This window comes from Neophocaena asiaeorientalis, unplaced genomic scaffold (assembly GCF_003031525.2).
Source record: "Neophocaena asiaeorientalis asiaeorientalis breed wild unplaced genomic scaffold, Neophocaena_asiaeorientalis_V1.1 scaffold150, whole genome shotgun sequence".
In the NCBI taxonomy this organism is placed as follows: Eukaryota; Metazoa; Chordata; class Mammalia; order Artiodactyla; family Phocoenidae; genus Neophocaena; species Neophocaena asiaeorientalis.
The window spans coordinates 5,788,298-5,805,890 of NW_020176571.1; the positions used below are offsets into that span (position 1 = coordinate 5,788,298).

At 51.5% G+C, this 17,593-nt stretch overlaps 1 protein-coding gene and 1 long non-coding RNA gene across 2 annotated transcripts; one reads left to right on the forward strand and one right to left on the reverse strand.

Moving 5' to 3' along the window:
• Nucleotides 1-2,876: 2,876 nt before the first annotated feature.
• Nucleotides 2,877-8,235, reverse strand: LOC112391921 (uncharacterized). Its single transcript, XR_003001582.1, has 4 exons — nucleotides 7,867-8,235; nucleotides 6,760-6,896; nucleotides 4,945-5,008; nucleotides 2,877-2,916 (listed from the first exon to the last, which is right to left on the reverse strand). It is a non-coding gene; the product is annotated as an uncharacterized LOC112391921 (long non-coding RNA).
• A 145-nt stretch (nucleotides 8,236-8,380) lies between these two features.
• Nucleotides 8,381-14,979, forward strand: LTBR (lymphotoxin beta receptor). The gene is made up of 10 exons (XM_024733426.1): nucleotides 8,381-8,716; nucleotides 8,855-8,951; nucleotides 9,204-9,329; nucleotides 9,413-9,565; nucleotides 9,889-9,985; nucleotides 10,120-10,211; nucleotides 12,479-12,586; nucleotides 12,898-12,923; nucleotides 13,510-13,738; nucleotides 14,070-14,979. Exons 1-10 carry the CDS (start codon nucleotides 8,621-8,623, stop codon nucleotides 14,309-14,311), a joined length of 1,266 nt encoding a protein of 421 aa, XP_024589194.1. The 5' UTR covers nucleotides 8,381-8,620; the 3' UTR covers nucleotides 14,312-14,979.
• The last annotated feature ends 2,614 nt before the right edge of the window (nucleotides 14,980-17,593 follow it).

Consider the following 17,593-nt stretch of genomic DNA (forward strand, 5'->3'; position numbering starts at 1 on the left):
TGAGTGAGCCTGGCGGCGGGGAGAGAGGGAGAGGCACTCACCCAGGGGGGCTCAGGAAGGCTTCCCGGAGAAGATGGCATCTCTGCTGGGTCTTGCAGAACAAGCGGGCTCAGGGTACAGCCCTGTCTGCGCCCGTCTCCTGTGGCCTCTTAAAGTGAGAGCTGCTGTCGACCAGGATTCCAAACGCGCCCCATTGCTTCCCTGACACGCATAGGGGGCAGCTCCCCTTGGAAGGGAAAGGCTGGCTTTTTCTTTACTTTCCAGATGAAGAAATCGCACCCCGCAAAGATAAGCCAGTTTTCCGTGCACACAAAACCTAATAGCAGTAGAGTGAAGGACAGAGCGGAATTGTTCTTCGGCACGGGGATGTCTGCAGGGCTTTTGCCGTACACCCCAAGGGAGACCAGCCACAGACTCCTGGGGAACCGGGGCTCCCCTGCACCTGGTTTTGAACACCAGGAAGCTTCACACACTCCCACAGAGAGTCCGTGGATTGACCAGCCATCAGGGTCCTGGATTATCTCCCAGGCTCCGTGAGAAGCTCTCTCTACCGTCCCCACCTTCCCAAGGGACATCCTACCTACAGGTGCGGTACGCAGCACCCTGCCTGTCCCATCTCAGAGGTTCAGAGAGACACATCCCTGCCTTTCCTATTTGCTGGCTGGTGCCTGAAATCCAACCACTGGCCCAAGGCCTCACTGCAAATAGTTTTCGTTTTCCTCTCAAGGGCTCAGTGAGCAGGATAGAGAGGCCTGGGCTGGGCTGAGCTGGAGAGCGAGGCGCCGTGTCCCTGTAGCACCTGCCAGGGTGTGGTAGCTTAGACACAGCAGCATTCCAGATCTGGAACGGGCCAGAGCAAGCTTGTTGTTGTGAAAAAAGCAGAAATCTGAGACCTGCACTTGTCATGGCTCTGTTTTAAATATTATCTTTTAAGGTGCAGAAAAAAATACCTGAACACGTTTTTTTCACAACACAATTTTCCAACAACATGGAGGTTTACAGGACAATAAAAGCCTCCCTCTGTCCCATTCCTTTCCCACCCCTTGGCCCAGGAGAGCCACTGTCATTTGTGTCCATCTTTTTTGGGTGCTTTTATAGACTTACATGTATTTTTTAAAAACAAGATATATAGTTTTTTTCCATGAATGGGACCACCGTCTAGGCATTATTCTATGACTTCCACGTTGGCTTTTAAGCTATGTGCCTTAGAAAATGATAGTTTCTCCTGGGAAAAACCACAGTGGAAAAGAACATAAAAAAAAAAAAAAAGAATGTAAAAAAACCCACAAAATGACACTTTACCACTCTGGGCCACCAGGCTCTCAATGAAAGGGAGGGGGTGGGGTTGTAAGGCAGCCCAGATGGTCACCAAAGCCCTTTCCAGCTGGCTCTGCATCTAGACCCTTGCTTAATGCATCAGGGAACTGAGGCCCCAGAAACAAAGTGACTTGCCCACATCACCCTGGGAGTTGGGGGTGGGGCCAGATTGAGAGCTGAGCTTCCCCTTTCCAAGCTCAGTGATGCTCCCTGACTTCCAGAGAAGTGGATGCCTGTTCTGGGGGGCATCGGGGCCTTGTAGGTCTTGTCTTGAAGCTCCCCCAGCCTCTCCCAGAGCCTCAGCCCTTCCTTCCCCCTCCCAGGACTGGCCATCCTCTAACCCTGTGGTTTGGCCATAAACTGCAAAGGCTACAGGGAGAGAGGGGAGACTAGAAGGTCTGCAGTGGAATGAGGGTTGTGAGTTCGGAGGGTCTTCCTGCCTCTTGCTCCCCAGGGACAGGAGATGGTGGAAGTGATCGCTTTCTCCCCCACGCTCCAACATGCACTGCTGTACACTCTTATCTCGGTGTGTGCGTGTGTGCATGCGTGTATGTGTGTGTTTCCATATGCACGGATCATATTATGAGTTCTCTGAAGACAGGCACTAGGTTTATTACCAGTGGCCCCAGGGTCTAGTGGCCACTCTTTGTTGACTCCCCCCACTCTGCAGAAGACAGCAGAATTAGCATCTTGGGTAAGACTCAAGGTATATCTTTGACAGAGAGTGATGTGCTATGAGAAAGTATCCTCAAATCTAAAATTTGACACAAACGAACTTATCTACAGAACAAACTCACAGCCATAGAGAACAGACTTGTGGTTGCCAAAGGGTGGTGGTGGGGGATGGATGGATTGAAGTTTGGGATTAGCAGAGGCAAACTAGTATACATAGGATGAATAAACAACGGAGTCCTACTATAGAGCACAGGGAACTATATTCAATATCCTGTGATGAACCATAATGGAAAAGAATGTGTATATGTGTAAAACTGAATCACTTTGCTGTACAGCAGAAACTAACATTGTAAATCAACTAGACTCCATTTTTTTTCCATTAACAATTTTAATCAGTTTGTTGTCTGAAGCACTATACTGGGTATAACATAGATACAAATTAAATTCTAAAGATTGCTCTAACCCCTTTTGAAGTTTACCTTCAAATGCATAGGATAAAGCAATTAAGCTACTAAAAAAGGAGTAAATTTGGAGTCACTTGGGCAGGACAAAAAGATTTGTTTCATTATCTAGAAATAGGAGTCGTAAGTCACCATTTTAAGTAGAGAAATACAGAACTGATTTTTGGCTGCATTGGGTCTTCGTTGCTGCACGCGGGCTTTCTCTAGTTGTGGCGAGCGGGAGCTGCTCTTCCTTGCGGTGCGCGGACTTCTCATTGCGGTGGCTTCTCTTGCCGTGGAGCACGGGCTCTAGGCCCGTGGGCTTCAGTAGTTGTGGCTCGCGAACTCCAGAGTGCAGGCTCAGTAGTTGCGGTGCACGGCCTTAGTTGCTCCGCGGCGTGGGGGATCTTCCCAGACTAGGGATCGAATCCATATCCCCTGCATTGGCAGCCGGAGTCTGAACCACTGCGCCACCAGGGAAGTCCTATGAATTTTTTAAAAATTAAAAAAATAAATGAAGATATCCTCAAAACATCCAACATCCTAATTTCCTCTGAGTACCCATTAATTTGTGGTTTGTTAATTTATCTAAATTTCCTTCACCTTTTCATTTCAGTCTCTATCCTTTTTAGGGTGAAAAGGAGTCACTCAAGTAATTGTAAATTTTTATTCTTACTGCTTAGAGCTAATTAGCCTCTCCACACTGGGCTGCCCACTGTGGAAAACAGTGTCCTTTTACCTGCGCTTATGTAGTATGAATTTCTCTTTAATCGAAAATGATGTTCCAGAAAATCCCTCCCTGCCACTCTTAGTCCAATCACCTGGCACGGTGCCTAGAAGTTCACCATTTGAAGTTTATTCCTTTGGATTAAGGCTGAGTTTCTCAACCTTGGCACTATTGACACTGGGATAATTCTTCGTTGTGGCCGTGTCCTGTGCACCGTACAATGTTTAACAGCATCCCTGGCCTCTACCGACTAGATGCCAATAGTACCCCCTGAACTGTGACAATCAAAAACTCCTCCAAATATTGCCAAATGTCTTCCAGGGGGCAAAATCACCCCAGTTGAGAACGACTGGGCTGAGGGATTGTCCCCAGTGAAAATATTCTGGAGAAGGACGACCCTCATCAATTACACATTTCTCAGTGTTTACCAGACCCTATTCAAGGACAGCAGTTGGCTGAGAGCAGTATGGGGAAGAGGGGAGAAAGAAGATTATTTAGAAGAATCCACAGGGAGAAAGGAGGGGGAGAGATAAATTGGGAGATTGGGACTGACATACACACACTACTATATATAAAATAGCTAACTAATAAGGATCTACTGGCTAGCACAGGGAACTCTACTCAGTACTCTGTAATGACCTATATGCGAAAAAAGTCTAAAAAAGAGTGGATATATGTATATGTACAACTGATTCACTTTGCTATACAGCAGAAACTAACACAACATTGTATATCAACTATACTCTAATAAAACCAAAAAAAAAAAAAAAAAAAAAATCCATTCCTATAAACCCTCCTTTTGGATTCCCATGGGCCTCTGGGAAGAAGGATCTCCCAGCCACCCCCTCTGGAGAGGGCCTGGAGAAGAGCCTCACTCCCACACACTCTGGGGGTCTATGGGGCACTCAGTCGGGGTCTGGTGTTGCCCCACGGAAATCAGCAAAACCTCAAGGAAGCCGATAAAGAACACGAAAGGGAAGAAGCAGAGACAATGTCTGCCCGTGAAGAGTTCATGGACTCCTCACCTTGTGAGGCTCCCCTCACCCTCCCGGAGAAGGCAGGGCAGGCATAATAACCATTTATGGATGAGATTTGTCCATCAGTGTCCAGAAAGAGGAAACACTCTATGTCTTTCAAATGGAAGAAATTTAACACAGAGAATTGGTACATAGTTGATGGAAATGCTGAGAAGCCAGTGGCGGACAGCAAGGCAACCCAGAAAATAGCAAAGCAGGAAGCAGCTACATCTCTAGGGCCGGAAAGACAAACTTATACAGAAGCCTTACAGACCCAGAAGCCTCCAGAGCTATTTGGCAGGAACTAAATAGTGGGGGCTGCCTGGCAGGGGATGGGATAGTGGAAGGATGGAAGGAAGCAACACAACCAGCCGCGCGCCGTGTCAGAAAGCAGAGAAGCAGAGGAATCGCCTGGCTTCTTCCCTCTTCCCACCAAATTGTCCTCCACCCACCTGTCTTCCCACTGGCTGAGCCTACAGGGACGCCAGAGGGAAAAGCATTCTGGGAAATGTAGTTCCCAATAGTGAACAGAACAGAGCAGGGGAAGGGTGGAGAACAGATCAGAGCTGCAAGCAAAGCAGCAGTTGATTTGGCACAAAAAAAGAGACCCAGAGAGGTGAAGTGATGGGGCCAGGATTAAAGTCCAGATCTTAGGGCTCTTTCCATAGGACGCAGAGAGTCCTTGAAAGCTGAAGTGACAGCTCATGCTAGCAGCAGAAAGAATATAGTTCAGACTGCTGGAGCTGAAAGGATCTGAGATGGCGCTTACCTGTGATGCAGGGAGCTTTGCCTGGAAAGGGCATGCAGGAACATTTTGGGGTGCTGGAAGTATTCTGGGAGATACACAGGAATACACAAAAGTGAAAATTCATTGATCTGTACACATAAGATTAGTGTACTTTATGCATTTCATTGTTTATAGGTTATACTTCAATTAAAGGAAAAAGAGTCCCTGTCTTTGAGTAAAATCTTAAGATATTTTCAAATGAAATGATATATGTCTGGGATTTGCTTCACAATAATTAAGAGACGATTAGAAGAGTAGGAGAGGGTTCTATGGGAGAAATAAGACCCACCTGAGTTGAGGCTGGGAGTTCACAGTATTATTGTCTCCCCTTTTCCGTATGTATAAATTATGCGTGATTTCCATGATAACAATAAAAAAAGAGACCTAAATAGACTATTTTCCAAAGAAGACACACAGTTGGCCAACAGGCCCATGAAAAGATGCTCAACATCGCTAAATACTAGAGAAAGGCAAATCAAAACCACTATAAGATATCACCTCACACCAGTCAGAATGTCCATCATCAAAAAGTCTACAAATAATGGGACTTCCCTGGTGACGCAGTGGTTAAGAATCCGCCTGCCAATGCAGGGCACACGGACTCGAGCCTGGTTTGGGAAGATCCCACATGCCACGGAGCAACTAAGCCCGTGAGCCACAACTACTGAGCCTGTGCTCTAGAGCCCATGAGCCACAACTACTGAGCCCACGTGCAGCAACTACGGAGGCCCGAGCACCTAGAGCCCATGCTCCGCAACAAAGAGAAGCCACTGCAATGAAAAGCCCGCGTACTGCAACGAAGAGCAGCCCCCGCTCACCGCAACTAGAGAAAGCCCGCACACAGCAACCAAGACCCAACACAGCCCAAAAATTAATTAATTAATTTTTTAAAAGTCTACAAATAATAAATGCTGGAGAGGATGTGGCGAAAAGGGAACCCTCTGACACTGTTGGTGGGAATGTAAATTGGTGCAGCCACTATGGAAAACAGTGTGGAGTTTCCTGAAAAAAACTAAACCTAGAGCTACCATATGATCTGGCAATCTCTCTCCTGGGTATAGATCCAGAAAAGACGAAAACTCTAATTCGAAAAAATGCGTGCAACTCTAATGCTCATAGCAGTACTATTTACAGCAGCCAAGACATAGAAACAACCCAACCGTCAGCAACAGACAATTGGTTTAAGAAGAATGTGAGATAAAAAAAAAAAAAAAAGAAGAAGAATGTGAGAGATATATATATATATAGATATATATATAATGGAATATTACTCATAAAAAAGAATGAAATATTGCCATTTGCAGCAACATGGATGGACCAAGAGATTGTCATACTAAGTGAAGTAAGTCAGACAGAGGAAGACAAATATTATATGATATCACTTGTATGTGGAATCTAAAATATAATACAGATGAATCTATATACGAAACAGAAACAGACTCACAGACGTAGAAAACAAACTTATGGCCACCGAAGGGGAAAGAGATGGGGAAAGGATAAATTAGGAGTATGAGATTAACAGATACACACTACTATATATAAAATAGATAGGCAGCAAGGATTTACTGTCTAACACAGGGAATTGTATACAATATCTTATAATAAACCAGAATGGAATAAAATCTGAAAATATGTATGCTTCAAATTTCATATAACTGAATATATGTTCAGTTATATATATAACTGAATAACCTTGCTGTACACCTGAAACCTATACAACATTGTAAATCAACTAAATTTCAATTTTAAAAATTTTGTTAATAAATAGAAAAAGGGATCTAAGGTGCGCACACAGACCTTTCTGCATTTAAGAGCTCAGTGGTGTGTCCAGTCCCAGACCCCATTTTCTTGACCTGAGCAGCGCGTGCCTTTCTGACACTTCCTCCCTTCCCAGGCAGCCTCGGATGTTCTCCGGCAGAGGGCGGGTCCTAGGCCTGCACCAGGAGAGGAGAGAGATGTCTATAGCTCAGGCAGACTGATTCGCCCTTTTGTGATCCGCCCCCCACCAGGGGCATACCCCTGACCTGGACTTCCCACTCTTCCCCCAGGAGGCTGTCCAGCCAGTCAGACCAACCAGGGTTAGGATGTGTGAACAGAGCCCTCCAAGGAGGGGGCAGGGATGATGCCCAGGTGACCTCTCTCCAGACAGCCCGTCATGCTTAGGGAGGCACCCCTGAGTCACGAGGAGGGAGCCTGGTTGCTGGAATGAGCTGGGAGCCAGACATCTGGAGCCCCGGCCTCTAGGCTGGCTCTGCCACGGACCGGCTGTATGACGTGGGCGAGGCATCATTGGTTTAGTCCATAAATATATACCGGACACGCGGTTCGTGCCAGACCCTGTGTGAAGCTTCGGGAGCCCAGAGTTACAGATCCGGGGCAGGCCGTTGCCGAGCTCAAGGCCCAGCGGCCAGCGGATGATAAGCCGTGGGTCACAGGGAGTGGTCTGCAGGGAGGCTGGGCAGCCCGGGGTGGAGGTGCTTCCCAGAGCCCAGGTGACCCTCAAGGACAAGTGGGAGTGAGCCAGGAGCACAGGAACTTGGAGACCAGACACCCTGGCATGGTTGGGTAAGGGCTGGGATGCTGTTAATGGGTTGCAGGGAAATGGTGGGAAGAAAAGGGACAAGGACCAGACCGAGTCCCCCTGGAATCCAGGTCTCCTCTACATGGCACCCTGGCCTCTGTGTCCTCATCCTTAATGTGAGGGGCCCGGTCTGGTGGGCTGTCAGCTCCCTCCAGCTCAAAGGGATTCAAAGGCTCCTGGGTGAGAGGCTGGGACTGAGGGTGGTGGCCACCCAGCCCCAGCCCAGCTGCCCTGCTCGTGGGGACTTGGTCTATGCACCACCGCCTTCTCTGAGGACAGGGGAGCAGGGACCGCTGCACCCTCTGGAGAATCTCGTAGGTGACCTGTGTCCACTGAGGTGGGTGTGGACTGGGCTGACTCAGGGAAGCGAGTGCTGGCTGGCTTGTGACTCCTTTGTAGTTTATCTTCAAAAGTCAAAGCGGGTGGGAAGCCGGGTGTCCAGACAGTCTGCCAACTAGGACTTCTGGTTCCCAGATGCTGGTCTGGCTGGCCGAGGCTCTCGGTGGCTCTCTGCACCCTCCAAGTTTGACGGTCCAGGCCCATCCACTTTTCGGATCTGGTGTCCTGCTGGCTGGACACAGCTGTGTCTGGAAGCCCATCTGTTCCCAGCTGGGCTTCCGGGGGCCCAGCCGAGGAGGGCGCCCTGGCTCTGCTACCCCTTTCCCACCGGCTGGGCCCGGCCTGTCCCTGCCTCCTCCTCTCCAGTCAGGCCTCCAAAGAAGGGAGGAGGCCCGGTTCCGGCCCCGCTGCCCTCACGTGCTTTCCCCGCCACCCCCTCCCGCCCTGCGTCGGGCAGCCAAGCCTGTTCCTCTTCCCGATTGCGACAGACGGCTGCCTCGGCTCCCAGCTCTCCCTGTCCCCGCCCCGCCGGCTCCTCCACTCCCACTTCCTGAGCCCGGCGCTGGAGCCCTGGAGGCCAGGCCAGGCCCGGCCGCTCTGGCCCCCGGGGGCGAGTCGGCCGAGTCCTGTCCCAGCCTCTGGGCTCGGGAGGCTGTTGCCACCACTGCCCAGGACGTCCAGGCCTCCCACCTTCCTCCCAGGTCTCCACCCATCTGCTCGGCTGGCTGACTGGCCGCCATGCGCCTGCCGTGGGCCGCCTCCCCCCGCGGCCTGGCCTGGGGGCCGCTCATATTGGGCCTCTGGGGTCTCCTGGCAGCATCCCAGCCCCAGCTGGTGAGGGAGGGGCCCAGGCCGGCGGGTGGGGGTGGGCTCAGCCAGGGAAGAGGGGTCTGGGCCGCCCTCTCTGTAGCCCCTCTGCCCTTCCCAGCCGACTGCTGAACACTTCTCGCCTCACTCCATCTCCCCTGGAAGGTGCCCCCCTACCGCACGGAGAACCAAACCTGCTGGGACCGGGAAACGGAGTACTACGAGCCCAAGCATCGCGTCTGCTGCTCCCGCTGCCCCCCAGGTGAGAGACGGGGGCCGCAGGAAGTCTGGGACGGGGAGGTGGGTCACAGGGTGCTCCAGCCCACATCGCTGCCTCAGACGGAAGGTGGACACCAGCTCCCAGGAGTACCCGCCGGCAGAAACAGAGAGTGAGAGACACTGGCCATCCCTCCCGTGTAGGCACCGCGACAGGCCCAGGGTCACACAGCAGGCAGCAGAGGGCATGGGGGAACCCTAGTCCCCTGACACTCCCACTGCCCCGCTCACATCCTAGGCACACACGTCTCGGCTGAATGTGGGCCCGACCGGGACACCACTTGTGCCACGTGCCCCGAAAATTCCTACAACGAGCACTGGAACCATCTCTCCATCTGCCAGCTGTGCCGCCCCTGTGACCAGAGTGAGTGGGGCGTTCTGGCGGGGACGGGGGCTGGGATCTCCTGGAGCGCAGCCCCTCTGCTGAGCCCTCTGCCTCCCCACCAGTGCTGGGCTTCGTGGAGATCACGCCTTGCACTAGCAAACACAAAACCCAGTGCCGCTGCCAGCCAGGACTCTTCTGCGTCTTTTGGGGCTCTGAGTGTGTACACTGTGAGTCACTCTCCCACTGCCCGCCTGGCACTGAAGCCGAGCTCAAAGGTCAGAGGTCACTGGGGGCAAAGGGGTTGGGGGAGGAGGCGGGTGATCTTGAAGGGGGCGGGGTGCATGGGGTTGTGTCCATGGTGAGGCCCCAGGCCTCTTCTCCCTCCCTGAGCAAGGCTCACAGAAGGGACCTGCAGAGAAATGAAACTGGGATGGTGCAGGGCTCGGGGGTCCTCCCAGCACTGGGGGGAAGCTCGGGCAATTCGGAGATCGGGAAAGATGCTGCAAACTACGGATTGCAGTGGGTGGTCAGGGAAGGGGCCATCCAGTGGGCTCCCTTTGCCCACTCACCCTGGCTGGCCATGCATTTCTCTTGCCAGATGAAGACAGGAAGGCTAACAGCAACTGTGTTCCCTGTAAGGCAGGGCACTTCCAGAACACCTCCTCCCCCAGCGCCCGCTGCCAGCCCCACACCAGGTGAGGGTGCCAGGTCCGTGTTCCTCCCACCCTCCCAGCCCCAGCTGCTGACAGCCCCTTCCACTGCTCAGCTCCACGGACCGCCTCCCACTTACTGCCAGGAGCCCACCTGAGCTGGGCTCTTTCCTCCACAGGTGTGAGGACCAGGGCCTCGTAGAGGCAGCACCAGGCACCTCCCGGTCTGACACCAGCTGCAGAAATCCGCCAGAGCCCTCCGAGACGCCAGGTGAGGGGCCAGGGGGGCAGGGGCAGGGGGCATCTGGGAAGGTGCCTTAATTCTAGCCATCTAAAAGAACGGGGAAATGATGAATCCTTTCCAGTCAGAATTGAGGCAAGAAGAAAAGCTCCTCAAAGGGAAATTGGAGTATCCCTGGGCCAGGTTAATTACACACAAACATACACACACACTTTTTAAGTTATATGTCCTACACATGACTTATAAGTTATATGTAATAGTACACCCACACGGAGATGTAATTGTAACTGACGTCACCGTCATCGTTTTGGACATGCCACCATCACATAATCCATTTACTAGACTGGATGTCTCTGTAGTGGGTTACACCTTCCGTTATTCGAGAGAAGATTCTACACTTGATGCTTTCTTGGTCTTTTCTGTGGAGTCATTGGTTTCCTCGCCTAATAGAGGATTACAGGATGTTTCTAATGACTGTGGTTGTTATTAATCAGGGGAAAGTTTATTTCCTTAACTTTAAAAAACTACCAAGTATTTATAATCATAGCTTCCACTTATTGAGAGCTAGTGCGTCAGGCATTCTGTGAACACTTGACTTTCAATAACTCATTTGACCCTCATAATGATCCTGTGAAATAGTCTTACTATTATCCTCACTGACTAGATGAGGAAACCGCGTCCCAGAGAGGTTAGGTGACTTGCCCAAGATCATCCACGTGGTAACTGGTGTCATGAAGACCTATTCTAAGTCTCTCTTACTCCAAAGCCCATGCCGTAATACTTGCAGACTGCAGGAAATTAGAAAATTCAGATAAACAGAACTAAACCTCACCCAGAGAACCATCACCTAGCATATCCACTCAACACTTTCTTTTTTTAAATTTTAATTATTAATTTTTAAATTTTTGGCTGCGTTGGGTCTTCATTGCTGTGCACAGGCTTCCTCTAGTTGCAGTGAGCGGGGACTGCTGTTCTTTGCGGTGCACAGGCTTCTCATTGCAGTGGCTTCTCTCGTTGGGGAGCACGGGCTCTAGGCGTGCAGGCTTCTGTAGTTGTGGCACACGGGCTCAGTAGTTGTGGCTCACGGGCTTAGTTGCTCCACAGTATGTGGGATCTTCCCGGACCAGGGCTCAAACCCGTGTCCCTTGCATTGGCAGGCAGATTCTTAACAACTGCGCCACCAGGGAAGCCCCACACTCAACACTTTTGAATATATCTTTCCATACATTTTTCTGTGCAATAGAAAAAAATAATTATTTTCCTAAAAGTGCAGTCATTTGTAACTTAATTTTTCATTCAACTATATCATAAATATTTTCCACATCCTCGTATTAATTTCTAACTGTGTATCAGAAACGATCGGCATTTTAGAGCTGGAATTTTAGAGAGTATGTAAACTAATCTCATTTTTATATGAAAAATACACAACTGGGCAGGAGCCCGGGTGTCCAAGACTCTGGGTCTAGTTTTTCCCCACACCTCCCATTCTGGACTCCCTTAGGCCATGGAATTAGACGGATCACAAAGAGCAAACTCCCAGCGTGCAAATGTCCAAGTGCTCCCCATCTTCCTCAGGCACAGGTGACACAGGCGACGGGCATGGTAGACTCCATGCTGTTGACGGCAGCATGAGGCCCATAGGAAGGCAGCGGTTACCATGGCTACATGTGGGCACCTGAGAAACCCAGCCTCCGCTTCCCTCCCTCCCGGGACCTGCCCTGAGCCGCGGGTGGAGACCGGGCAGCCCTCCACTGCCAGGTAGCCACAGGCAGAGTTCAGAAGCCAGGATACCGACTCCGTCACCCCTGTAAACACCTCCACAGCTGCAGAAGGACAACCTCAGCTCCCGCAGCTGTGGGTCTCTCTGTAAGATGGTCAAGTCCGCAGAGACATGACTTCACCCTGTGGCCTGAGTCTGCTTACAGACTCCCCACCTCCCTTATTGCTTCCCACTCCCACTTTCAGCCCTTGCAGACCGACTGCCCAAGTGCCTGTCCTCACCCGCAAGGCTGCCCCCGTGCCGGTGGCCACCCGCATCCACCCCGAACGTCTCCATCTGCGGCAGAGTTTCTGCTGGCTGTCAGGAGGTCCCCCCACCAGTCAGGCTTAGTGCCCCTTCTCTGTAACCCAAGGGAAGTTTCTCCAACTCCTCCTTTAGGAACTGTAGTGGGACCGGAAAGGGAAAGCTGCTCTCCCTTTTCTGCCCAGGTGACCAGAGAACTGGAGAGCTCTTCCTTAACTGCCCACCCCCCAGCCTCCTCGGGCCCTCATGCCCCGTCCTGTCTGCCGTCCTGCAGGAATGATGCTGGTGCTGGCCGTCTTGCTGCCGCTGGTCTCCTTGCTGCTTCTCACCACTGTGTTTGCCTGCACCTGGAAGGGCCACCCCTCTCTCTGCAGAAAGCTGGGTAGGAAGGAGCAGGGTGCAGGCAGGGATGCAGGGCCTGGGTCTGTGCCTACCTAGATGGGGGAGGGGGCTGGAGGGAATATTCAGCTCCCCCAGGGATGACCCTTCTGCGCCTTCACACCCCCAAGACGCCCAGCACCTGCCCCCCACATAGACATCACCTCCATCCAGCCCCCCACTCTGAGGCTGGAGATAAGGGTAATGATAACCTGATCCTTGTGGGGAGCCCAAGGTGGGCAGTGCCATATCATGGCTTGTGTGGAGGGGGAGAGCCTGAGGGTCTGAGGCCTGCCCTTTCATTTTCTATTGCAGGATCCCTGCTCAAGAGGCACCCAGAGGTAATGGGGAAGGCTGAGGAGGCAGCAAGTAGGGGCAGGGGGACAGGTGAACCAGGTGGGGGGCAGGCAGGAAAAGAGTCTGCCGCTTCAACAACCATTCATGCATTCAACTAATAACTCATCAAGCACACGGAGTGCTAGGCACTGTTCAGGGCACAGTGGAAACAGCAGTGAGCAAAGCAAAGTGTCTGTCCTCCCAGAGTTACAAACCAGTGGAGCCAGAATAAAGTTAGACAGCTGTACCTCAGGTAGTGATAATTGCTAAATAAAGCATGGTAGGGGGACAGTGACAGTGGCAACAGACGAGGGTATATTATCTTAGAGTGGACAGAGAGGGCCTCTGTGATCAGCTGATATTTGAGCAGAGAGCTGAAGAACACAGGGAGCCAGCCGTCGGGATGTATCGAGGAAAGTGCTCCAGGAGCTGAGGAAACATCAGGTGCAAAGGCCCTGAGGCAGGGAGCCTGATGAGGAGCAGAAGAGGGCACTGAGCTGCCTAAGCGTGGGGTGGGGAAGGGGGAGGAATTAAAGAAAGACGGGGTCTGAGGCCCACGTCACTGCTTGGTTCTCGGCCTCTGTCCTGCAGGGAGAGGAATCAAATACTGCTGAAGGAAGCTGGGAGCCCCCAAGGGTCAACCCACAGTACCCTGACCTGGTAGAGCCACTTCTGCCCACCTCTGGAGACTTGACCCCAGCTTCGGCCGGGCTCCCGGCATCCCCAGGTTTGGAAGAAGAGGCGCTACAACAGCAGAGTCCTCTGAGCCAGGCCAGGGAGCTGGAGGCTGAGCTCCCAGAGCAAGGCCAGGTGGCCCACGGTGAGCCTGGGGCAGGCACAGGGAGCAGAGTGGGTGGGGAGGGAGAGTGGGCAGGGAGAGAGAGTGTGAGCCAGGCAGAAATGAGGAGACTAAACCTGGTGCAAGAGGAAGCTCCAGCAGCCAGAGCGTCCCGACTACAGAGAAGGGAAGAGACTGAAAACCAAGAAACAGAGGAATAAACACAGAGCTCAAGAACGTCGATGGAGGGGGACAGAGCGGAAATGGCGATGGCGGACAGGGGCCCTGGGGAAGCTGGAGGCCGATGCTGGGGTCACACAGGCCTTCCCCTCAAACTTGCCCCTCACTCCTTACTCCGCCTTCCTTCCCACAGGCACCAATGGCATTCATGTCACCGGCGGGTCTGTGACTGTCACCGGCAACATCTACATCTACAACGGGCCAGTACTGGGGGGAGCACGGGGCCCCGGAGACACCCCCGCTCCCCCAGAGCCTCCGTACCCCATCCCTGAAGAGGGTGCCCCTAGCCCTCCCGGGCTCTCCACACCCTACCAGGAGGATGGCAAAGCTTGGCACCTGGCTGAGACAGAGACACTGGGGTGCCACACCCCCTAACGGGGCCAAGGACCCAATTTGTCACCCACGCCTGATGTTGTCTGGAGAAGCCAGGAGAAGGGAGGCCTGAGAGCGCCTCCTCCTCGAGGCCGTCCTCCCTGCACAGGACTGACCAAGGGCCTGGGTAGGGCCCCGAGAGCTGGACCCCGAGGGGCCGGGGCTCAGACGCGTCTCTGAGAGCAGGGCCAGCACTGGCTGGGAATGATGCCCCCGCAGGACTCTCACCACCGCCCGAGCAGGCCCGGGACTCCACTGCAGAACCCCTGCCCACTGGGGCAGCACCAGCTCGGCCTCAGGCACAGACAGCACATGTGATGCTAACTGCCAGCCCCCTGGCATCTGTACCCCAAGGATGGCACGGAAGGGAGCCAGCCACAGGGTCACTCAAGGACATGGCCGGGACCTCTGGCGGATTTGTGGTGCCCATCATCCCCGAGCTTCAGAGGCCCTTCGAGGGCCCACACTTCACATGGACTGAGGGAGACGCTACATGAAGATGGAGTGACAGGGAGGACCACCCTCCCCTTCTAGACAGGAAAGGGAATCCTTATAACCAGGGGCTTGGGTGGGGTTTTAGGTATAAGGGAGAATTTTGGAGGGGGAGGAAAACGGTGAGTGTATTTATGAATTGTAACCACATGCAAATAAAGAGGAGACTGAGACCTAGATCATTGATTTCTGTGGGATTTTTTTTTTTTTTTTTTTTTTCCGTGCCACACGGCATATGGGATTCTAGTTCCCTGACCAGGGATCGAACCTGCGCATTTGAAAGTGTGGAGTCTTGGGCTTCCCTGGTGGCGCAGTGGTTAAAAATCTGCCTGCCAATGCAAGGGATACGGGTTCGAGCCCTGGCCCAGGAAGATCCCACATGCCACAGAGCAACAAACCCCGTGCGCCACAACTACTGAGCCCATGTGCCACAACTACTGAAGCCCGCGCACCTACACCCCGCGCTCCGCAACAAGAGAAGCCATGACAATGAGAAGCCCACGCACCGCAATGAAGAGTAGCCCCCACTCGCCGCAACTAAAAGAAAGCCCGTGCGCAGCAACGAAGACCCAACGCAGCCATAAATAAATAAATAAACTTATAAAAATATTTTTAAAAATGGAAAGTGCGGAGTCTTAACCCCTGGACCGCTAGAGAAGTCCCTTGGGATTTACAGAGGAACACTATTCCACCGGGGCCGTGTCAAAGGCACAGGTCAAAGCTGTGAAACATAATCCCACAAGGTATTTGTGTAAGAGGCCGGGATATGGAGTTCAGGTGATGACAGTATTGGCCAGCAATCTCTGACAGCGTGGCAGGCAGCGTTCTCAATGCTGTGCAACGTGACCTTATGCAACCTGCACAACGCCCCCAGGAGGTAGGTACCATGACTCTTCCCATTTAACAGATGAGGACCCTGAGGCCCAGGAGGGTAAGTCACTTGCCCAGTTCAGCTGCACATGGCTGCCATGCGCCCTCCCCCGCCAACCCCAATTAGGCTGGCTCTAGAGGCCTGCTGGGTAAAAAGAGAATTTCTCTGAACGGGTAAAATGGGCTGGTTTTCTGAAGTCATCAGACCTCCTGCATGTCTCACCGGCATCAAGTCTCAGCCAGCTCTCAAACCCCCAGGCTCAAGGCAAAGTGCAAAAGTATTTGGCAAAAGGTTGGATGAAGGGAAAGATACACACTTTAGACATAAATTGACATAAATTTATTTTATTTTATTTTATTTTTTTTTTTTTTTGCGGTACGCGGGCCTCTCACTGTTGTGGCCTCTCTCGCTGTGGAGCACAGGCTCTGGACGCACAGGCTCAGCGGCCATGGCTCATGGGCCCAGCCGCTCCGCGGCATGTGGGATCTTCCCGGACCGGGGCACGAACCCGTGTCCCCTGCATCGGCAGGCGGACTCTCAACCACTGCGCCACCAGGGAAGCCCCCAATTGACATAAATTTAGAGGCCAAGTTCACATTCGGTTGGTGAAGAGATAGAGGCCAGCCTCCTTCAACCCAGAAGGAGCACTCGTGACCTTTACTTATTTCTTCTTGTCTTGCAGGCGTACCTCGCTGTACTGTGTGCGGGTTTTTTTGTTTGTTTGTTTGTTTACAAATTGTGGCAACCCTGCATTATTGATGATGGTTAGCATTTTTCAGCAATAAAGTATTTTTAAATGAAGCCGTGTACGTCGGTTTTTAGACATAATGCTATTATTGCACACTTAATAGACTACATATATGTATAATTTTTAGATGCAGTGGGAAACTCAAAAATTCGTGTGATTCGCTTTATTGTAGTGGTCTGGGACGGAACTTGCAACATCTCCAAATATGCCTGTATTTTCTTTTTTCCCCAAAAAGAACTTTAAATCTTTCAAGCCCTCTTATTGTTTGTAAAGGTTTGGGCCCCCATAATTTATCTGCCATGCTGCTCGGTCTTAGGTTGAAGGATTGTGAGGGGAGCTGCTGCCAGCTGATCGCTCCTTCCATAAAAGGCCACCATCTGGGTCTAATGTTATGACTCTGTTGCTGGGACCCTTCAAGGTGGGGAGGGTTATTTAAGGTTGGATATGGATGGGTTATTTAAGGCTGACCTTGAAAGTGCTAAATCCAACTTCCTTTTTTGAGAAGTAAATAATGTGACCTGTATTTTTAGAGAGTTAAATCCTCCTGTTCGTGCCATATCCCAGCACTAGACAACGTGATTCCTTAATCATTGTTCCAAGGTGTTTAGATTAAAAAAAAAAAATTATCCTTTTTCTTTTCAACAAAATAAAAGGAGGGAAATTTTTTTAAGGAAATGATGCTAATGGAACTACCGGAGAAAATGGTAGTTAATAATGGAGTAATTAGGTCTGAATCCAGCTAGTCTCTTCTTTTTTTTTTTTTTGGATGGTTTATAAACTTTATTGTCTACCCTGTTTGGAATTGCATGGAATGTTCTAGAAGTTTCACAGAGTCTGGACCCCATCCCCCACCCCAAACCTTCTGGAATTTTCTATCTACCTCCATGTCCTGGGGCCCAAGGAATGTTCTTGGCTGTGATCTTCACTGAGAGAAAACAAACCTGAGAGCCCACGAGAAAGGTCCAGCTATCACAGACCACTAGTGTTTTTACAAACAACCCCCCGAAGAACCCCAGCCCCATTTGATGGAAACTTTGATAGAATCTTGCCCCAGGGACACTCTGTTATACCACAGCTCCTCGGTTGAGAATCACCAGCCTCTGTACATTTTACTAAGCTTCACTTCCTGTAGTTTGTGTTTTGAAAAGAACAGACTTTCCCTCTTGTTTTCCAA